This window comes from Otolemur garnettii, unplaced genomic scaffold (genome assembly GCF_000181295.1).
Source record: "Otolemur garnettii isolate 467f Iridium unplaced genomic scaffold, OtoGar3 scaffold00092, whole genome shotgun sequence".
Classification (NCBI taxonomy): domain Eukaryota; kingdom Metazoa; phylum Chordata; class Mammalia; order Primates; family Galagidae; genus Otolemur; species Otolemur garnettii.
The window spans coordinates 392,534-410,326 of NW_003852487.1; the positions used below are offsets into that span (position 1 = coordinate 392,534).

At 37.2% G+C, this 17,793-nt stretch overlaps 1 protein-coding gene across 1 annotated transcript in view; it reads left to right on the plus strand.

The window, feature by feature from the left end:
- The window catches only part of LOC100952320 (zinc finger protein 665-like), a 28,151-nt gene extending 14,633 nt beyond the window's left edge, over window positions 1-13,518 (plus strand). The window contains exon 5 of the mRNA XM_023516531.1: window positions 10,847-13,518. Coding sequence (XP_023372299.1) covers window positions 10,847-13,518 — 2,672 coding nt within the window. The remainder of the gene's footprint in view (window positions 1-10,846) is intronic.
- The last annotated feature ends 4,275 nt before the right edge of the window (window positions 13,519-17,793 follow it).

Sequence of the window (17,793 nt, forward strand, 5' to 3'; positions counted from 1 at the left end):
GGCCTGTCTCTACTAAAAAAATTAGAAAAACTAGCCAGACATTGTGATGGGCACCTGTAGTCCCAGCTACTCGGGAGGCTGAGGGAGGAGGATCTCTTGAGCCCAAGAGTTTGAAGTTGCTGTGAGCTGTGATGATGCCACAGCACTCTACCGAGGGTGCCAGAGTAAGATTCTGTCTTTAAAAAAAAAAGAAAAAAAATGTATATCAAGAGAGAGAGACAGAAATGCTATAAGCATTCACACATAGGTTTTTGAGAGAACATAAATTTTCATTTCTTTCAGGGTAAATACACTGGAGTGATATTACTATGTAAGTTAAGTATATGTTTTAAGTTATAGTATCAGGCAGCGCCTGTGGCTCAAAGGAGTAGGGCGCTGGCCCCATATCCATATACCAGAGTGTGGCAGGTTCAAACCTGGCCCTGGCCAAAAACTGCAAAAAAAAAAAAAAAAAAGAAAAAAAATTCAACCTGGCATGCATGCACCTGCAACCAGAGAGAGCGAGTTCCAGGGCAGCTGATCCCAAAAGGAAGCCTAAGGGACTTCATAAGGATGAGGCATATACCCTGAGGTGCATGAGTTTTATAGCTCCTTATTAAAACATGAGGAGGATATTGCATAAGATAGCTTCAGGAGCTTCCCCATAATCCACCTTGGTTTTGAAAAGTAGAGGAGGTGGTTGGGATTTGGGGTGGAAACATCATGTACATAAGTCTTAGCTGCATAAAGTATTGGTTTTTGTACCAGTATGAGGATAAAAGAAACTTTTATTTGTCTCAGAGATTTTCTGAGACAAATAAATGCTGATCAGATTTTAGTAGGCCATGTGCGGTTGCTCACACCTGTAATCCTAGCACTTTGGGAGGCCAAGTTGGGTAGATAGCCTGAGCTTAGAAGTTCAAGACCACCCTGAGCAAAAGTGAGACCCTATCTCTAAAAGTAGCATTGACTTAGCACCTGTCACTCAGTGGTTAGGGTGCTGGCCACATGCACCAAGGCTCGTGGGTTCGAACCCTCTGGGCCTGCTAAACAACAATGACAACAACAACAAAATAGACAGGCGTTATGGCAAGCGCCTGTAGTCCCAGTTAAAATAATAATAATAATAATAATAATAATAGCCAGGCATTGTGGCAGCACCTGTAGTCCCAGCTACTAGGGAGGCTGAGGCAAGAGACTCACTTGAGCCCAGAAGTTTGAGGTTGCTGTGAGTTATGATGCTACAGCACGCTACAGAGGCCAACAAAGTGAGACTCAGTCTCAAAAAAAAAAAAAGATTTCAGTGTAAAATCCTGCTTGTAAAAAGTTAGGGTGGGATGTTTTCATAAAAAGAGAGACTGAAGAGATCTCTGGTAACTACAGGAGGAATTTACCAATGCCCAGAAATGAATTAGAAGAAAAAATATCTCAAGAGTAAAATGTGTGAAATTAGAAAGTGGCATCAGGTTATTGAAAATGCTGGTGAGGAACTGAGAGGACAGAAATACAGGAAGTGACCAAAATAAGCTGGGAAAACATAAAAAGTTATAAAAGATTACATAGGGAAGACTGGAAAAGGAGAGTCAACATATGCATAATTCAGTCCTCACATGAGAAAGCCACAATAATTGAATAGGAAAAATATTTAAAGATCTATTTGAGGGAAAATTTCCTGATATAAATGAAGATTTGAGTGTGCATGAAAAGGAAAAAAACTATGAATGGTTATCACTCTGACATCCTAGGGAAGTTGCTAGATTTTTAAAGAAAGATTTTTTTTTCAGTCTTCCACCCCCTCCCCACCACAGAAGTAATTTGTAATTGGGGGAAAATTAGCTAAATTCAGGTGTTCATACTAGCATTCATAAAATAGTAGAGAAAGAATTATAGAACCCTTAAAGAATAAAAGTAAATCCCAATAATTTTAAATGTAGGTGAAATGTCATTCAGCTAATGTAATAAAAATAAAGTAAATTGAAATGTACAAAAATACGGGGAATAGTCTCATAAACTCATTTCAAAGAAGATGAACTTTAAGAGATGGTAAAAGATGATTCACCAAGAAACCATGTGTGAATATTGAATTTATTTAACTGAGAAATAAGCTGAAAACTAATGAGGGGATTGGATCTCAGGAAAGAGTTGAATGCTGTAAACTTGGAATGTAAAAGAACATTTAAATAAAACTGGGAAAGGAAGGGGAAAACTAGTAGGAAAGAATTTGTTTGCTGAGTTTCTGATTTTTAATAGGGGAGGATGCATTGAAAGATAACATTTAAAACCAACAAATTAAGTATATACATGTATAGTCATCTCATGTAACCACTTAAAAAGATTAATTAAAATTGCGTAGTGCCTAGTGACCCACAAATGGATCAATAAATTGTGGTATATGTACACCATGGAATACTATGCAGCCCTAAGGAAGGATAGAGACTTTACCTCCTTCATGTTTACATGGATAGAGCTGAAAAATATTCTTCTTAGCAAAGTATCTCAAGAATGGAAGAAAAAGTATCCAATGTACTCAGTCCTACTATGAAACTAACTTATAGCTTTCATAGGAAAAGCTATAACCCAATTATAGCCCAAGAATACTGGGAAAGGGGAGAGGAAGGGGACGGGAGGGGGGAGGATGAGTGGAGGGAGGGTGATTGGTGAGATCACGCCTGTGGTTCATCTCATAAGGGTACATGTGAATCTTTCTAAATGTAGAATATAAATGTCTTAACACAATAACTAAGGAAATGACATGAAGGCTATGTTAACCAGTTTGATGAAAATATTTCAAATGGTATATAAAAATAGCACACTGTACCCCATGACTTTATTAATGTACACAGCTATGATTTAATAAAAAAAATTGCCTGGTGAGTAAGATATAGAAGAATTGGGAAAATACGGTAATTTCTTTTTTGTTTAAAGTAAGGAATCACTGGTAGGTGCATGGGTAGCTAATACTCTGTGTTCAACCTTGTCTTTCTGTCCAGAGGAAACAGGAAAAGGGAAACCTATGTATTGAATGTGGAGGAAGGTTTATGTCATTTTTTCCCTACTCTGTTTTTATGTTGCTGCCTTGCCTGGATGGTGGCCATACCTTAATGGAATTTTGGCTGAAATTCTGAGAAAAAACCCTCTTCTGACTAGAGACCCAGGAGAATTGAGTTTGGGAGCTGTTGTTGTGGAGAATCTCAGAGAAGAGAGAGCTAGAACAGGATCACCTGAACTGTGATTAGTCTAATACAAGTCTGAGAGGCTTACTCCTGACCTGCATATGTGTGGGGCAGACCCAAAGCAAAGGCTTTGAGAACTAAGTAGCAACAAAAACCATTGCCCCCTTCCCAGACTAACACCCAAGCGACTCCTGTTCAGGTCAGACCAATACAAAATAGCAGAACCTTTGAAAACTGAACTGATATTGGAACTGCTGCTCATTAAAGGAAAGGTAGAACATGTGGTCAGAACCTAACTGGATTGGTTGCTTCTTGAAACACCACCACCACAGTCATTCTCTTGTAATTTCACATCCAAAATTTCCAGAATTACTCTAAACACAAAGGACCAAGAAAATATGACCAATTTTCAAGGGAATAGGCGATCAAGATGATCTAGTTGTTGAAGTTATAAGACAAGGACTTTTAAACAGCTATTATAACTATGTTCCATAATATAAAGGTAAATACTTATTTCAGTGAATAGGAAGATGTCAGAAATAAAAACTATAGAACTGTTGAAAAAGCCAGCTAGAAATTTTAGACATGAAACTTACATCTCAAATGAAAAATTTGTTAGATGTGCTTAATAACAGAGTGGAAATGACAGAAAAAAGTGTAAGTGAATGTGGGACAGAAATTATTAAGTCTGAAGAAGAGAGAAAAGATATAAAAAACAATAACAAAATTCAGGGACCTGTGAGATGATATCAAAAGATTTCACAGGCATGTCATTGGAATTCCAGAGGAAGGTACATAAGTTTTCTAGGACAGCCATAATAAGTACCACAGACTAGGGACTTCAACAACAGAAATTTGTTTTCTTACACTTCTGGGGGGTGAACCAAGTCCAAGATCAAAGCGTGGGCAAGGTTAATTTCTCCTAAGACCTCTGTCCTTGACTTGTAGGTGGTGGTTTGTAGCAGACCATATGGTTCAAGGAAAGGAGAAGTGAGAGTTAAGCTTGGAACACTCTGTAAATATAAGAAACACTTGTGATATAACATCTTAGTAATATAACACATTGGTGATAAGGGCATGGGGAAGGGATTCAGCTCTCCTTAACATGAGAGCACACGAGACGAGAACATCGGTGCTTGGCAGTCTCTGCAACCTGTGGTGCAAATATCCACAGGATCACGTATATAAGTAACTGCATGAGAGGTTAGTCCAGATTCTTTTTTTATTCTTTCACGGACTCACTCAGTCTGACTCTTTTGCTCCTCCTGCTTGGAGAGCCCCTGTCTGGGGCCCTTCTAAGAAGACTGCTAAGATTTGCTCTCTCACTAAGACTGCTTCTCTCCCTTAAAGACTGTCTTTCACTCTCTTCCTTCTGCTAAGATGAATAGCCCTCAGGCACCTAAGGGGAGTTGTTCCCCAGCAAGAAAGCACAGTGATCCGTGTCCGGATGATAGATAAGCTGGGGCTGGAAACCTGCCAGTCCTGGGTCCCAACAAGTGGCGAGGAGAATGGGATAGTGGAAGCCCCTGGGAGTGGTTTGCTTTCTGTCTAGTCTTTGCTCTATGCCTATCTATATCCTAATCTCCTCTTGTAAGGACACTAGTCATGTTGGATTAGGGTTCATCATAGTGACCTCATTTAATGTTAATTCTACTCTATATTCAAAGATAGTCACATTTTGAGGTTATGGGGGTTAGGATTTTAATATGCATTTTGTGGGACACAATTCAGCCCATAACAAAGGGAAACTAGAGCTCAGTGCAAAAAATATTGAAACAATAATAGTCAAAAACTTTCAACGTTTGATGAAAGACATACATTTATAGATTCAAGATGCTTGTTCTGGAGTAACAAACAAGATAAATGTAATGAGAACCACACCTAGGTACTTAAGATTTAAAATACTGAAACCGAAGTTAAAAAAAGGCATTGAAAGCCAGAGAAGAATGATATATTACATTTAGGGGATGATAATTTGAAATGTCTATAGAGTCTCATCATAAACTGGAGACAGATGACAAGTGGAATAACATTGTTAAAGTGCTGAAAGAAAAGAACTGTCTACTGAGAATTCTGTATCCAGTGACATGTCCTTTAAGAATGGTGGAAATGCCTGGGTGTGGTAACTCATGCCTGTCATCCCAGTACTTGGGAGGCCAAGGTGGGTGGATTTCCTGAGCTTATAGGTTCAAGACCAGTGTGAGCCAGAATGAGACTCCAGCTCTGAAACAGCCAGGCGTTGTGGTGGGCTCTTGTAGTCCCAGCTACTTGAGAGGCTGAGGCAAGAAAATCGCTTAAGCCAAAGAGTTTGAGATTGCTGTGATCTGTGACACCATGGCACTCTACCCAGGGTAAAATACATATAACTGTTGAAAACAAAATTATCTAGTGAGATTATAATGTATTTAGATGTAATACATATGATAGCTATTATAAAGTGAGGAGGGTAAAGGGGTCCACTGGTTGTAAGGCATCTACGTTTTATGTGAAGGGGTAAAATATGAATGATAAGTAGACTGTGAATGGTTTGGTATGTATATTGTAATCTATGAATTAGCCATTAAAAAATACAAAGAAATATAGTCCAAAAACCAGTAGACAGATTAAAATGGAATGCTAAAAAAAAATTCTCAGTAAATCCAAAGGAGAAAAGAGCTAAGGATGGTTTTTACATTTTTAAAGCATTGTGAAAAAAAGACATAACAGAGACTGTGTATTGCTCATGTAGCTTAAAATATTTATAGAAAGTTTGCTGACCTTGGATCAATACTATGTTTTATTTATGTACATGAATGCCAAAATCACAAATAGAATATTAGCACATACAATCTGCAGTACATTAAAGGTGTGCCATATTAAAACATTAAGGAAGATTTTTCACTATAGACACTCAAAAGGCATTAGAATAAAATTCAACATCAAATTTTTTTTTTTTTGAGACTGAGTCTCACTATGTTGCCCTCAGTAAAGTGCTGTGGCATCACATCTCACAGCAACTTCAAACCCTTGAGCTTTAGCAATTCTCTTGCCTCAGCCTCCCAAGTAGCTGGGACTACAGGCGCCTGCCACAACGCCCACTATTTTTTGGTTGTAGTTGTCATTGTTGTTTGGGAGGCCAGGGCCAGGTTCAAACCCACCAACTCTGGTGTATGTGGCCAGCACCCTAGCCACTGAACTACAGGCACCGAGCCTCAACACCAATTTTTTATTAAAAATAAAACAATAAAATATGATTACGTGAAAGAAAGTTTTCCACCCCATATTCTGTAAGAAGGACATTCTAGATGTATTACTAGTAAGTCACAATAAGGGTGTCCACTATTATTACCATTATGTAATATTTTGAACAAATTAGAAAATATAATAAAGCCTGAGTGTGGTGGCTCATGCCTGTAATCCTAGCATTCTCGGAGGCCAAGGTGGAGGATTACTTGAGCTTAGGAGTTTGAGACCAGCCTGAGTAAGAGCTAGACCTTGTCGCTACAAAAAATAGAAAAATTAGACAGGCACAGTGGTGTGCACCTGTCATTTGAGCTATTTAGGAAGCTGAGACAGGAGAATTGCTTGAGCATGACAGTTTGAGGTTGCAGTGAGCTATGAGCATGCCACTGCACTCAAGCTGAAGGGCTGAAGGTGACAGAGTGAAACTCTGTCTCAAAAAATAAAAGGAAAAAATGAAAAAATAATTATGAAACAAATTATTTGTATTAAAATTGGAAACAAAGAGATAAGACCACTATTTGCAGGCAATGTAATTGTACATCTGGCCAATCCAGTTGGAAAACAACCAACTGAAAGATTAGAAAGAGGAACTGATCTCATTTAAAATACTAACAAAAATTATAAAAATAACTAGGAGCAGATGCATTAAGAAATGCGCAATATCCACAGCCTTATAGACATAGATATGCAGATACACATATGTGTAAAATTTTGAAACAAGTTTGTGTCATATTCCTAGATAGGAAGCCACTAAAGAAGGATGGGAAGATTCAGGACTAAAGACATCAGTTCTCCCTAAGTGAATCTGTATACACACCAGTAACATGCCTCAAATATTAAGTTACCTAAAATATCCTGAGGGATGCACAGCAAACTTATATTACTGCTTGCTTCTGAGATGGGAACTGGGTGGTGTCTGTTAAACATCAGCCAGCGGAAGCTTTTTCACAGTACCTTTTTTTTTTTTTTTTTTTTTTTTGTATTTTTAGGAATTTGAGCCATGGGAATATATTATTCAAATTAAATACTTAAAAAAATTAAGGAGCTATCACATGTTTTACATGGCACTGAGAGACTGAGTAAGGAGAAGGCTGAGAATTAAATGCTGAATTTGGTAATATTGGTGATCTTAACAAGAAAAGTTTTTGGAGAATGTTGTAAAACACAGTAAATGGAGGTTTAAACAAGAATGGGTATTTCTGCATCTGGCAGGATGGTAAGATAGATATTTTGAAAGGCCTTGTCAATATGATAGAATTAGAACCCAGAAAAATTACAACAAAAAGTTTAATGCATTTCTGGGTTTCCTGAAAAGGGAAATCTCCAGTGTCCAAGAGATAAGACCTAATAAGAATCTAATGATGAGTTGAAATCAGAGAAGAGTTCATTTAGCAGAAATGAACAAATTGAGGTTGTCCAGAAAGCAAATGCTAATTTTCTCTACATTGGGGCCAAGAAGATGGGAAAGTGCAAGCTGACTGAGGGATCTGAAAATCTGGCTGAATATATCTCTAGTTGTACTCTTAGTTTTTTCTGGTTTCCAGGAGATAGAAAAAAAATGATCTCTCGAGGAAGGGATTTCCACTTCAGTCATCAGGATTTCCTCTGATTATAAGCTCCAAAAATAGGAGCTCAAAACAAAAAAATTAGCAAGCCCAAATGAGCAAGTCATTCATGAGAATCAGTGGAACAAACAGTTAAAACATGAAGGACTGCAGATTTGTATGGAAGAGTAAAGTTCAAAAATAACCAAAATATTTTAGAAGGCTAAGAAGAACTAGCTGGGGGGGGGGGGGCTTGTCCTCTTAAATGCCAATACTTGTTACACAGCTGATAATGTTCCCGGAGCCCTCTAATCGGAGACGCAGGGAAAAGAAACTGCAGATGGGATGACTGATTTGAAGGGAGGTCAAGACTAAAAAATGTGATGATATTGGTGTAAAAATAAATGGAATGGAAATAAGAGCCCAAAACCAACTCCACATTTAGGTGGAAATCAGATATGTGAGAGAAATTGGCAAAGGTGAGATTACTTAATAAACAGTATTGATAAAATTAGCTATCTATATGGGGGAAAACATGCTTTTCAGTATTATTCAGAAATCTATTTAAAAAAAACTATAGAACATAGGGCAGAGTCTGTGGCTCAAAGGAGTAGGGCACTGGCCCCATATACTGGAGGTGGTGGTGTCAAACCCAGCCCCAGCCAAAAACTGCAAAAAACAAAAACAAAACAAACAAAAAACTATAAAACATTTAGAAAATGAAATATGTTTAAAATTACATAAAATTGGGGAATATATCTGTGGTCTTGAGGTGGGAAAGAATTTCTCAGACAGCACCTAAATAAAAACTAATTTTTACTTTCAGTGAAACAACATTTTATATTCTCAAAAGAAATCCTATAATCTCAGGCAGTTTTGATCACATGATTGTTCTTTTCTCCTGCAAAGAGTCCTTCAAGCCTGGTCTTTCACTGTCTCTGAATAATACTCCCCAGTGCCTTGTCCATTATTAATATTTAAACTTATTTTTGCTTTACCTGATACTTCAAAACTACCACCATCTCTAGTCTACTCTCCATTTTACTTGTGTTCCAGTCTTTCACTTTACATAAATTCATGTTTGAACTAAAGTTTTCACCTGTGTTTTGAAGTGCTTCATAATTACTCTAGTCAATATTAATCTCTCCTTGGAATTCCCATTTCAATTGGTGGCTGAGCTATAAGAAACTTAGACTTGATCATATACTGTGACACCTAAGGCTTTTGTCCTCACCTAAAGGATCTCCTTTTTACTCTTCTTTTCATAATATATAATTGATGTGCTCACCTATTATACTAATAGTTATGTTTATTCAGAAAGCACTTCATAAGGAATATTTCACATCCTTCCTGATTCTGATTCATAGGGTGTGTAGATTCACATGGTGCCATGACAGACTATACCTGATATTTTGAATTAAATGTTTCCATATAATTCTGATGCATACTGCTTGTTGAGGGCCACCAACTATGTAACAATTCAGAGGAGTTCAAAGGCAACTGTGGATACATTAGCACCTGCTAGGAGCATAGGTTGTTGGGAGAAGTAAACAAAAATATATGATATATTTTGAAATTCAGCATTTATCAAGTACAATTTAGGTAAAGTTAATGCTTTCCAAAGTGTGTTAATGAAAAGTATACATAATGACCATGTTCAAAATTTTTTTATTTTGAGACAGAGTCTCACTTTGTTACCCTGGGCATAGTGCCATCGTGTCATAGCTCACAGCAACCTCAAACTCATGGGTGGAAGTGAACCTCTTGCCATAGCCTCTCAAATAGCTGGAAGCTACAGGCACCAGCCACAACACCGGGTTTTAAGATGAGGTCTCGCTCTCACCCAGGCTGATCTCAAACTCTTGACCTCAGGCAGTCCACCCACCTCAGCTTCCCAGAGTGTTAGGATTATAGGTATGAGCCACTCCACCTGGCCCCATGTTCAATTTTTTAAGAAAACAGTTTAAGGTGCATAATTTGGAAAAGATACATGTGCATATGTGTATGTGTGTATGTAGGGAGAGAGCAAGATGGAGAGAGAGGGAGAAAAGTGCATTTTCTGGAGCAATATGAGTACTCTAATAGAGCCAAAGATGAAAAGCAAGCTAGTTAACCATAACAATCTGTGTTAGACTCATGACTTGCTTTGGGGAATGATTATTTTACAAGATATTTATTGTGAATTTTTATAAGGTTATCTTGAAAAACTAACATACATCTTATTTTACCTGTTTGCATATTGACAATGAGCTATATCATAGATCATATGTATTATCACATATCTAATCTATTCTGTAATATTTCTTTTTCTTTTTTATTGAGATAGAGTCTCACTTTATTACCCTGGGTAGAATGCTGTGGATTATAGCTTACAGCAACCTTGAACTCTTGGGCTCAAGCAATCCTCTTGCCTCAGTTTTTCATTTTTAGTAGAGATAGGGACTCACTCTTTCTCAGGTTGAACTCAGGCAATCCACCCACCTTGACCTGCCAAAGTCCTAGGATTACAGGCATGACCCACCATCCCTGGCCCATTCTGTAATATTTATTCTTAAGATTAATGTCTCATAACATTGCTTTTTGCTCCATTTCCTGTTCATGATTTCTGTAGGGCTCACCCCATTTTTTAGTTTCTCTGTCATGCTTTGCCCTCCGTTCATTGTTACTTGTTTAATTTCCCCTTATCTTTTCAGTTTTGAGGGTCATATTTTTTAAAATTGCAAATATATGTGTGTTCATTGTTAATTTTCCTCTCATTTTTATACTACAGCAGATTTTTTTTTTTTCTGAACTAAGGATAAATATGTACTTGAGATTCTATTCCAGGAGTCTGGGCCAGAAAATAGAGAATCAGTGAAATAATATATCTCACTTACATAAGAAATATATTATAAATTTTAAAGTATTCTTAATTTTTCTCATTTCTAGAAGTCCAGAAATTAGATGACCTGATAAAGAGAAGCCAGGAAAACCAACATAAACACTTGTGGGGCACTTCACATCTCAGCAACAATACATTCTCTAAGAAGAGAGAGAAGGTTTTTGGAAAAACACTTCATCTGGATACAAACCTAGTTTCTTTAAGAAAAACACCCTGTCAGTATTATTTAAGTGGAACCAAATATGTTTCAGAATCAAGTATTAGTGATAAAAATCTGCCAAGTAAGAACTCTTATGAAATTAATATATGTGAAAAGTTGCCTTTTGATACTAAGCAAGAAACGACTCACACTGGAAATAAAGGTAATGAATATAACCAAGATGGGAAATCCTCAAATCTTAATGAACAATTAATTGAACATCAGAAGATCCAAACTTTGGGACCACCTTTGGAAGACAATGAATGTGGGAGCACCTTCCCCAAGAAGGCAGCCATTATCACACATAAGATATCTAAAACAGGAGAGATATCCTGTGATCCTAAGCAACACGGGGAAAATGTCAGTGCCATGTCATCCCCCAACGTTCACCAAGAACCTTTCCCAAGGAGGAATCACTCTGAAGTTAATAAGTGTGAGAAGTTAACTCTCCTTAAAAATCAGAAAGCTAATACAAGAGAGAAAATCCATGAACCTAATGAAAATGAGAATTTCAGCAGTAAGTCACATCCCATACATCCTCATAAAACTCACACTGGAAAGAGAACCTTTGAATGTAGTCATTGCCAGAAATCTTTTCAAAGGATACATACAAGAGAGAAACCATGTGAAAACAAATTACAACTCAGTGACTCACAGATAACTTACCCAAGAGAGAAACCTAATGAATGTGATAAAACCCCTGTGAAGTCATCCCTCAATTATCACCAGAGAACACAGTCAGAAAAGAAACTTTATGTATGCAATGACTGTAAGAAACCTTTTCGTCATAGCTCAGCCCTAAGAGTCCATCAGAGAATTCACACAGGAGAAAAACCCTATCAATGTAATGAATGTGGGAAATCTTTCTATGCAAAATCAAACTTCATTCATCATCAAAGAACTCACACAGGGGAGAAACCATATGAATGTAAAGAATGTGGGAAATCTTTCTGTGTGAAATCTAACCTAACTAAACACCAAAAAACACATACAGGGGAGAAACCTTACAAATGTAATGAATGTGGGAAAACTTTCTTCCAGAAGTCACAATTTGCTGACCATCAGCGAACACACACAGGGGAGAAACCTTATGGTTGCAATGAGTGTGGAAAATCCTTCTACTATAAGTCAGCCCTAAGTGTACATCAAGGGAAGCATACAGAAGAGAAACGCTATAAATGTACAGAGTGTGGGAAATCCTTCTGCTATAAGTCAGCCCTAATTATACATCAGGTAATTCATACAGGTAAAAAACCCTATGATTGTAATGAATGTGGGAAAGCCTTTTGTGTGAAGTCAAATCTCACTAAACATCAGAAAATTCACACAGGGGAAAAACCCTATGGGTGTAATGAGTGTGGCAAATCCTTCTCTATGAATTCAGTCCTCATTGTACATCAGAGAACTCACACAGGGGAAAAACCCTTTGGATGCAATGAATGTGAAAAGTCCTTTTACAAAAAGTCAGCCCTCACTAAACATAAGAGAACTCACACAGGGGAAAGGCCACATGAATGTAACGAATGTGGGAAGTCCTTCCACATGAAATCAACCTTAGTTATACACCAGAGAACTCACACTGGAGAGAAACCTTATAAATGTAATGATTGTGAGAAGTCATTCTATGTGAAGTCACATCTTAATATTCACCGGAGAAATCACACAGGAAAGAAACCCCATGTATGTAATGAATGTGGGAAAGCCTTTTCTATGAAGTCAAACCTCACTGATCATCAGAGAACACATTCAAAAGAGAAACCCTATGAATGTAATGGATGTCAGAAAACTTTTCGCCATAAGTCCACCTTAACTGTACATCAGAGAACTCATACAGGAGAGAGACCTTATAAATGTAATGAATGTGGGAAATCCTTTTATATGAAGTCAGCCCTCAGTCAACATCAGAGAATTCACACAGGAGAGAAACCCTATGAATGTAAAGAATGTGGGAAAACCTTCTTCCAAAAATCACATCTTACGAAACATCAGCGAACACACACAGGGGAGAAACCTTATGAATGTAACGAGTGTGGGAAAACTTTCTTCCAGAAGTCACATCTCATTGAACATCAGAGAACACACACTGGGGAGAAGCCCCACAAATGTAATAAATGTGGCAAATCCTTTTGCTATAAATCAGCCTTAACCATTCACCAGCGAACTCACACAGAAGAGAAGCCCTACAAATGTAATGAATGTGATAAGTCTTTCTGTATGAAATCACACCTCACTGTGCATCAGAGAACTCACACAGGGAAGAACCCTTTTGAATGTAATGAATGTGGGAAAACTTTTTACGTGAAGTCAAACCTCATCAATCATCAGAGAACTCACACAGGGGAGAAGCCATATGAATGTAATAGATGTGGGAAATCTTTCTGTATGAAGTCAACCCTCACAGTACATCAGCGAACACACACAGGGGAGAAACCCTATGAATGTAAAGAATGTGGGAAAACCTTCTGCAAGAAATCAACTCTGACTAGTCATCAGATAATTCACATAAGAGTGACACCCTAAATGGTAACAAATGTGGAAAGTCCTCCTGTGGGAAGTTAAACTTTTATCATATTAAGAAAACTCTTGGGGAAAACCTTATGAATGTAATAATGTGGAGATCTCCTTTTGTGTAAGTTTAGTGTTTACCTGGCATCAGAAATCACATACATGGTAGGGGCTGAAGGGCTGTCCATGAATTAAATGAAAATGGGATAATTAAGTAAGAGAACTCCAATGGGGAGTGATTTCTAAGCACATCCTGTATGATGGTATCCACCAACAAATTAAATATGGTGCATATGTCAGAGAAATTACTGGGAAAAAACGATATGATAATGCTATAAAAGCATTTGCAAAGACACAGCTTACTGTACACCAGGTAATTGATAGTGATGTGCTTTATGTATATGAATTCTTTCAAGAAAAATATAGAACCTTATGTAAGCACAGAATACTGAGGGACATCTGTCAATTTAGGAGACAGAGATACTTTTTTTCTCTAGAAATAGTGTGATAGAAGTCACGTTTCAGACATGGTACCAAATTTTGAAAATACAACAAATATATTTAATGCTAATGATAACCATTGTTGGAATGTGAAGCATTTTGGAAAACACAAATTGCAGCAGCAAGCTGACAGCATTAGATACTTAAGTACCTGAGATAAGTAAAGCTTACATATGTTAGTGGGCAACATATGTATGTTGTGTATGTTGGTTTACATAGTTCTCAGTAGGAAATATCATACTCAACATAGTTCTTAGTAGGAAATATCTCCCCCTAGCTTATGCACTGTTATGACAGATTTCCCACACTAAATGCCACCAGTGTTTCTTTGTATTTTATAGTACAATATATATTATCAGTGACATGTTTGATAATTATGAAGTACCTAGAGTTGAGAAAAGATACACAGAACTATATAGCTAGCTACTTTTTGTGTAAGAATTGAGGGAAGTGTGTGAGATGTATATATAAAATATGTGGGTGTATCCATGCATATGCATACTTTATATACATATATATAGCTTATTTTTGCAAATAAGGATAAACTACAGACTAGAAAATGAATACCTATGGAGATAGGAATGAATAGGACAGTGGGCCTAAGAATGGAGGCAAGGCTTCTTTGCATATACCTTTATATGAAGTTCAGTCTTTAATAAACAAAAATGGTTTACATACTCAAAAAGAAATGAAAGCAGATTCTGAATTTGAGAGCAAAGAAAAATCAACTTAAGTTTATATCAAATTTGTAACCACATAGAAAAAGTCATTCAAGAGACCTTCAAACATAGTATTATGACTGTACATCCTTAGTAGGATGTTTTTCAGTACAAAAACACAAAAATTCATGAATGTCACTCACTAATTTTCATGTTAGTAACATTGGTGTTATTTTTTAATCTATTTTATGTACATTGTAGGGTCAAACAAAAAGAAATTAAGTTGCCAGAAACCAAAATTTTTGGTTTAACAGATCTTCATAAAAAAATCAAAATATTTATGTAAAAGCCTCCATAATGATAAATATGAATTGAAAATACCACTCATTTAAAAAATATATACATTTCTTAGTGCTCTTCAGTGAGAGGGCCTAGAAGTAATGATACCCCATAGCAATGAGCAAATTCAGTTCCAAACACTGCCCCTAAAGCAGCTAAGACTCCTTGGAGAAATAGTTGGGTCTAACTCTGGGTCTTGAAGTGTACAAGTGAGGCTGGGTCAGAAACCAAGGAATCACTCAAAGATTAACGGGAATGTGAGAAGGGACAAAGAAGCTAGCTAGAAGGGCCATGTTTGAGGTACTCTGATGATCAAAAAGAATGACTGTAAAATTTTGAATAAACAAAAATCTGAGTCCACAGTGCTACAAGAAAGAGGCTAAAGTCATTTCTATCATTGAAGGGGACTCTTACACAAACTCCTTATTCTGTCATTTGCGGAAAAGAATTAGGTTTTCACCCTTCCCTTTTTGGTAGAAGTAGTTGTTCATCTCGATTATGGAAAACTATTTGTTATGCAGTAATGTCAGTAATAAATGCAGAAAAAATGATAGAATTTGAAAACTTGTTAATTTGCAACCCTGAGTGCATCTAAGCAATGATCATCAATGAGTGCTAAAATCACTAGATGTGAGGGAAACTTGTTAGTGCCAGAGTATCTCCCACAGATATCTTACTTACCAAAATTGGATAAAAGTACCTTAACAATGGAATGACTGCCCTACTTTAGCCAATTGATCAAATCTAACAGTAATAGTAGTGACATTACTTGATGAAATATGGTATGGAGTAGTTATGTAGTACTAGTAGTATTTTTGCCAGACTATTTAATCTGGAAATACAGGAACAACTTCAGGTGAGAAAACAAATCAGACAAATTCAGAATGTGGGTCATTTATAAGATACATGGTGTGGTCTCATGAAAAAGTCTATGTCATATTTATTTATTTATTTATTTATTTTGCAGCTTTTTGGCCAGGGCCAGGTTTGAACCCATCACCTCCAGTATATGGGGCCGGGGCCCTAATCTTTTGAGCCACAAAAGAAACAATTAAATGCAATGCATAGGCCTTGATTGAATTATAAAGATAGTTGGCCAATAAGACAGCTACATAGATATTTTGGAGGCAGTTGGAAGAATTTGTGTAATGGGCATTAGATGCCATTAAAGAATTAGACTTACTTTTCTTAAATGTGATAATTGTGGTTATAAATGTGTATTTCTAGGAGCTACATGCTGAATATGTAGAGATGAACTGTCATGATGTCTGTCACTTTGAAGTAGTTCAGGAAAAATACATAAATGAAGCAAAAAGGGCAAAAAATTAGCAAGTGTTGAACTTAGTGGTAGATACATGGGTATTCAGTGTATTTTTCTTAACTGTTCTGTTTGAAATTTTTATAATGAAAAGTTTTGGAGAAGTACCATACCACTTATCTATTCTCTTACTGTTTCTTGGCATATACAAATACTTCTGCTTGTTGTTACTATTTGCTCATCAATAAAGAAGCCAAACAATGCTTTTTAAAAAAGCATTCAGCTGTCTTGGGTTTTAGTCATATTAATAACACATTTCAGAATGTATGCAAAGGCAGGGTACACTGTTAACATAACCTTGTGTTAAGAATTAGCTGCAACTGCTAGTTTTCATTACACCCTGACAGTAAAAATAGTGCTGTATAATGAAATTACCCTTCTTTTCTACTCCTGATGTGTTTCCAAAGGGTACCTAAAGAGGTATCCTGGCATAGCCCCTGTGGTAGGATCCAGAAACTATTTGCATAACAAGGTGGCAGCTTTTGTGCCTTGATTCTTTCTATCTTGTTCAACTTGTATTTCTTTGTAGCAAGTTGGTGGGCTGCTCTCTGCTCCTTCCTTGGTGAAGAACTTTGATGTGGCCCAGTTTTCCTTTCCTTACCAGGAATTGTTTGGGTTGGGCATATGACTAAGCATGGGCTACTAGGATGTATAGAGAAGTATTTTGGGTGACTTTCAGGAAAGGTTTCAGCATTGATAAAGAGGCATGAGCAGAATGGCTTTGGCCTTCTGAATATGACCATTGGTTGCATCTCATGGTTCAGATGGAAGAGCTTGGCCAGTGATAGTACACAGTACTGAATTTATAGGTGCAGAAGTGGCTCTGTATTGGGAACATGAGGTTGTTATTTTCCTTATTGTTGGAGTTGAGATTTTTGTTACTTGGAGCATACTGCATTTCCTTGAAAGCAATTTGGAGACAAGATATTTCTTTTGAGAAAATGATTCAGCAGCTGCTTTATGCTCTGTAAATTTCCATGTAATGAGTAAATAGATACAGGGGTCTTCAAACTTTTTAAACAGGGGGCCAGTTCACTGTTCCTCAGACTATTGGAGGGCCAGACTGTGGGCCCAGGATAAGTCAGCTGCTAAGCAGGACAGGCAGCGGTGGCAAGCACACCTGGCGGGCCGGATAAATGTCCTAGGCAGGCCACATGTGGCCTGCAGGCCGTAGTTTGAGGACACCTGAATCAAATCTTCATTTGGAACTTAGTTACATATTAAGTATTTTTTATCTTCATACAAAATACCTACTTAAAAAATTAAGTGATTTTTTTTCATTGACATTTTCCCATGTTTTCTTGCTAAGATGAGAGGATCTAGGGCAGTGCTATAGCTCAGTGGGCAGGGTGCCAGTCACATACTCTGAGGCTGGTGGGTTTGAATCCAGCCCAGGCCAGCTAAAACAATGACAACCACCACCACAACAACAACAAAATAGCAGGGTGTTGAGGGGGGGGGTGCCTGTAGTCC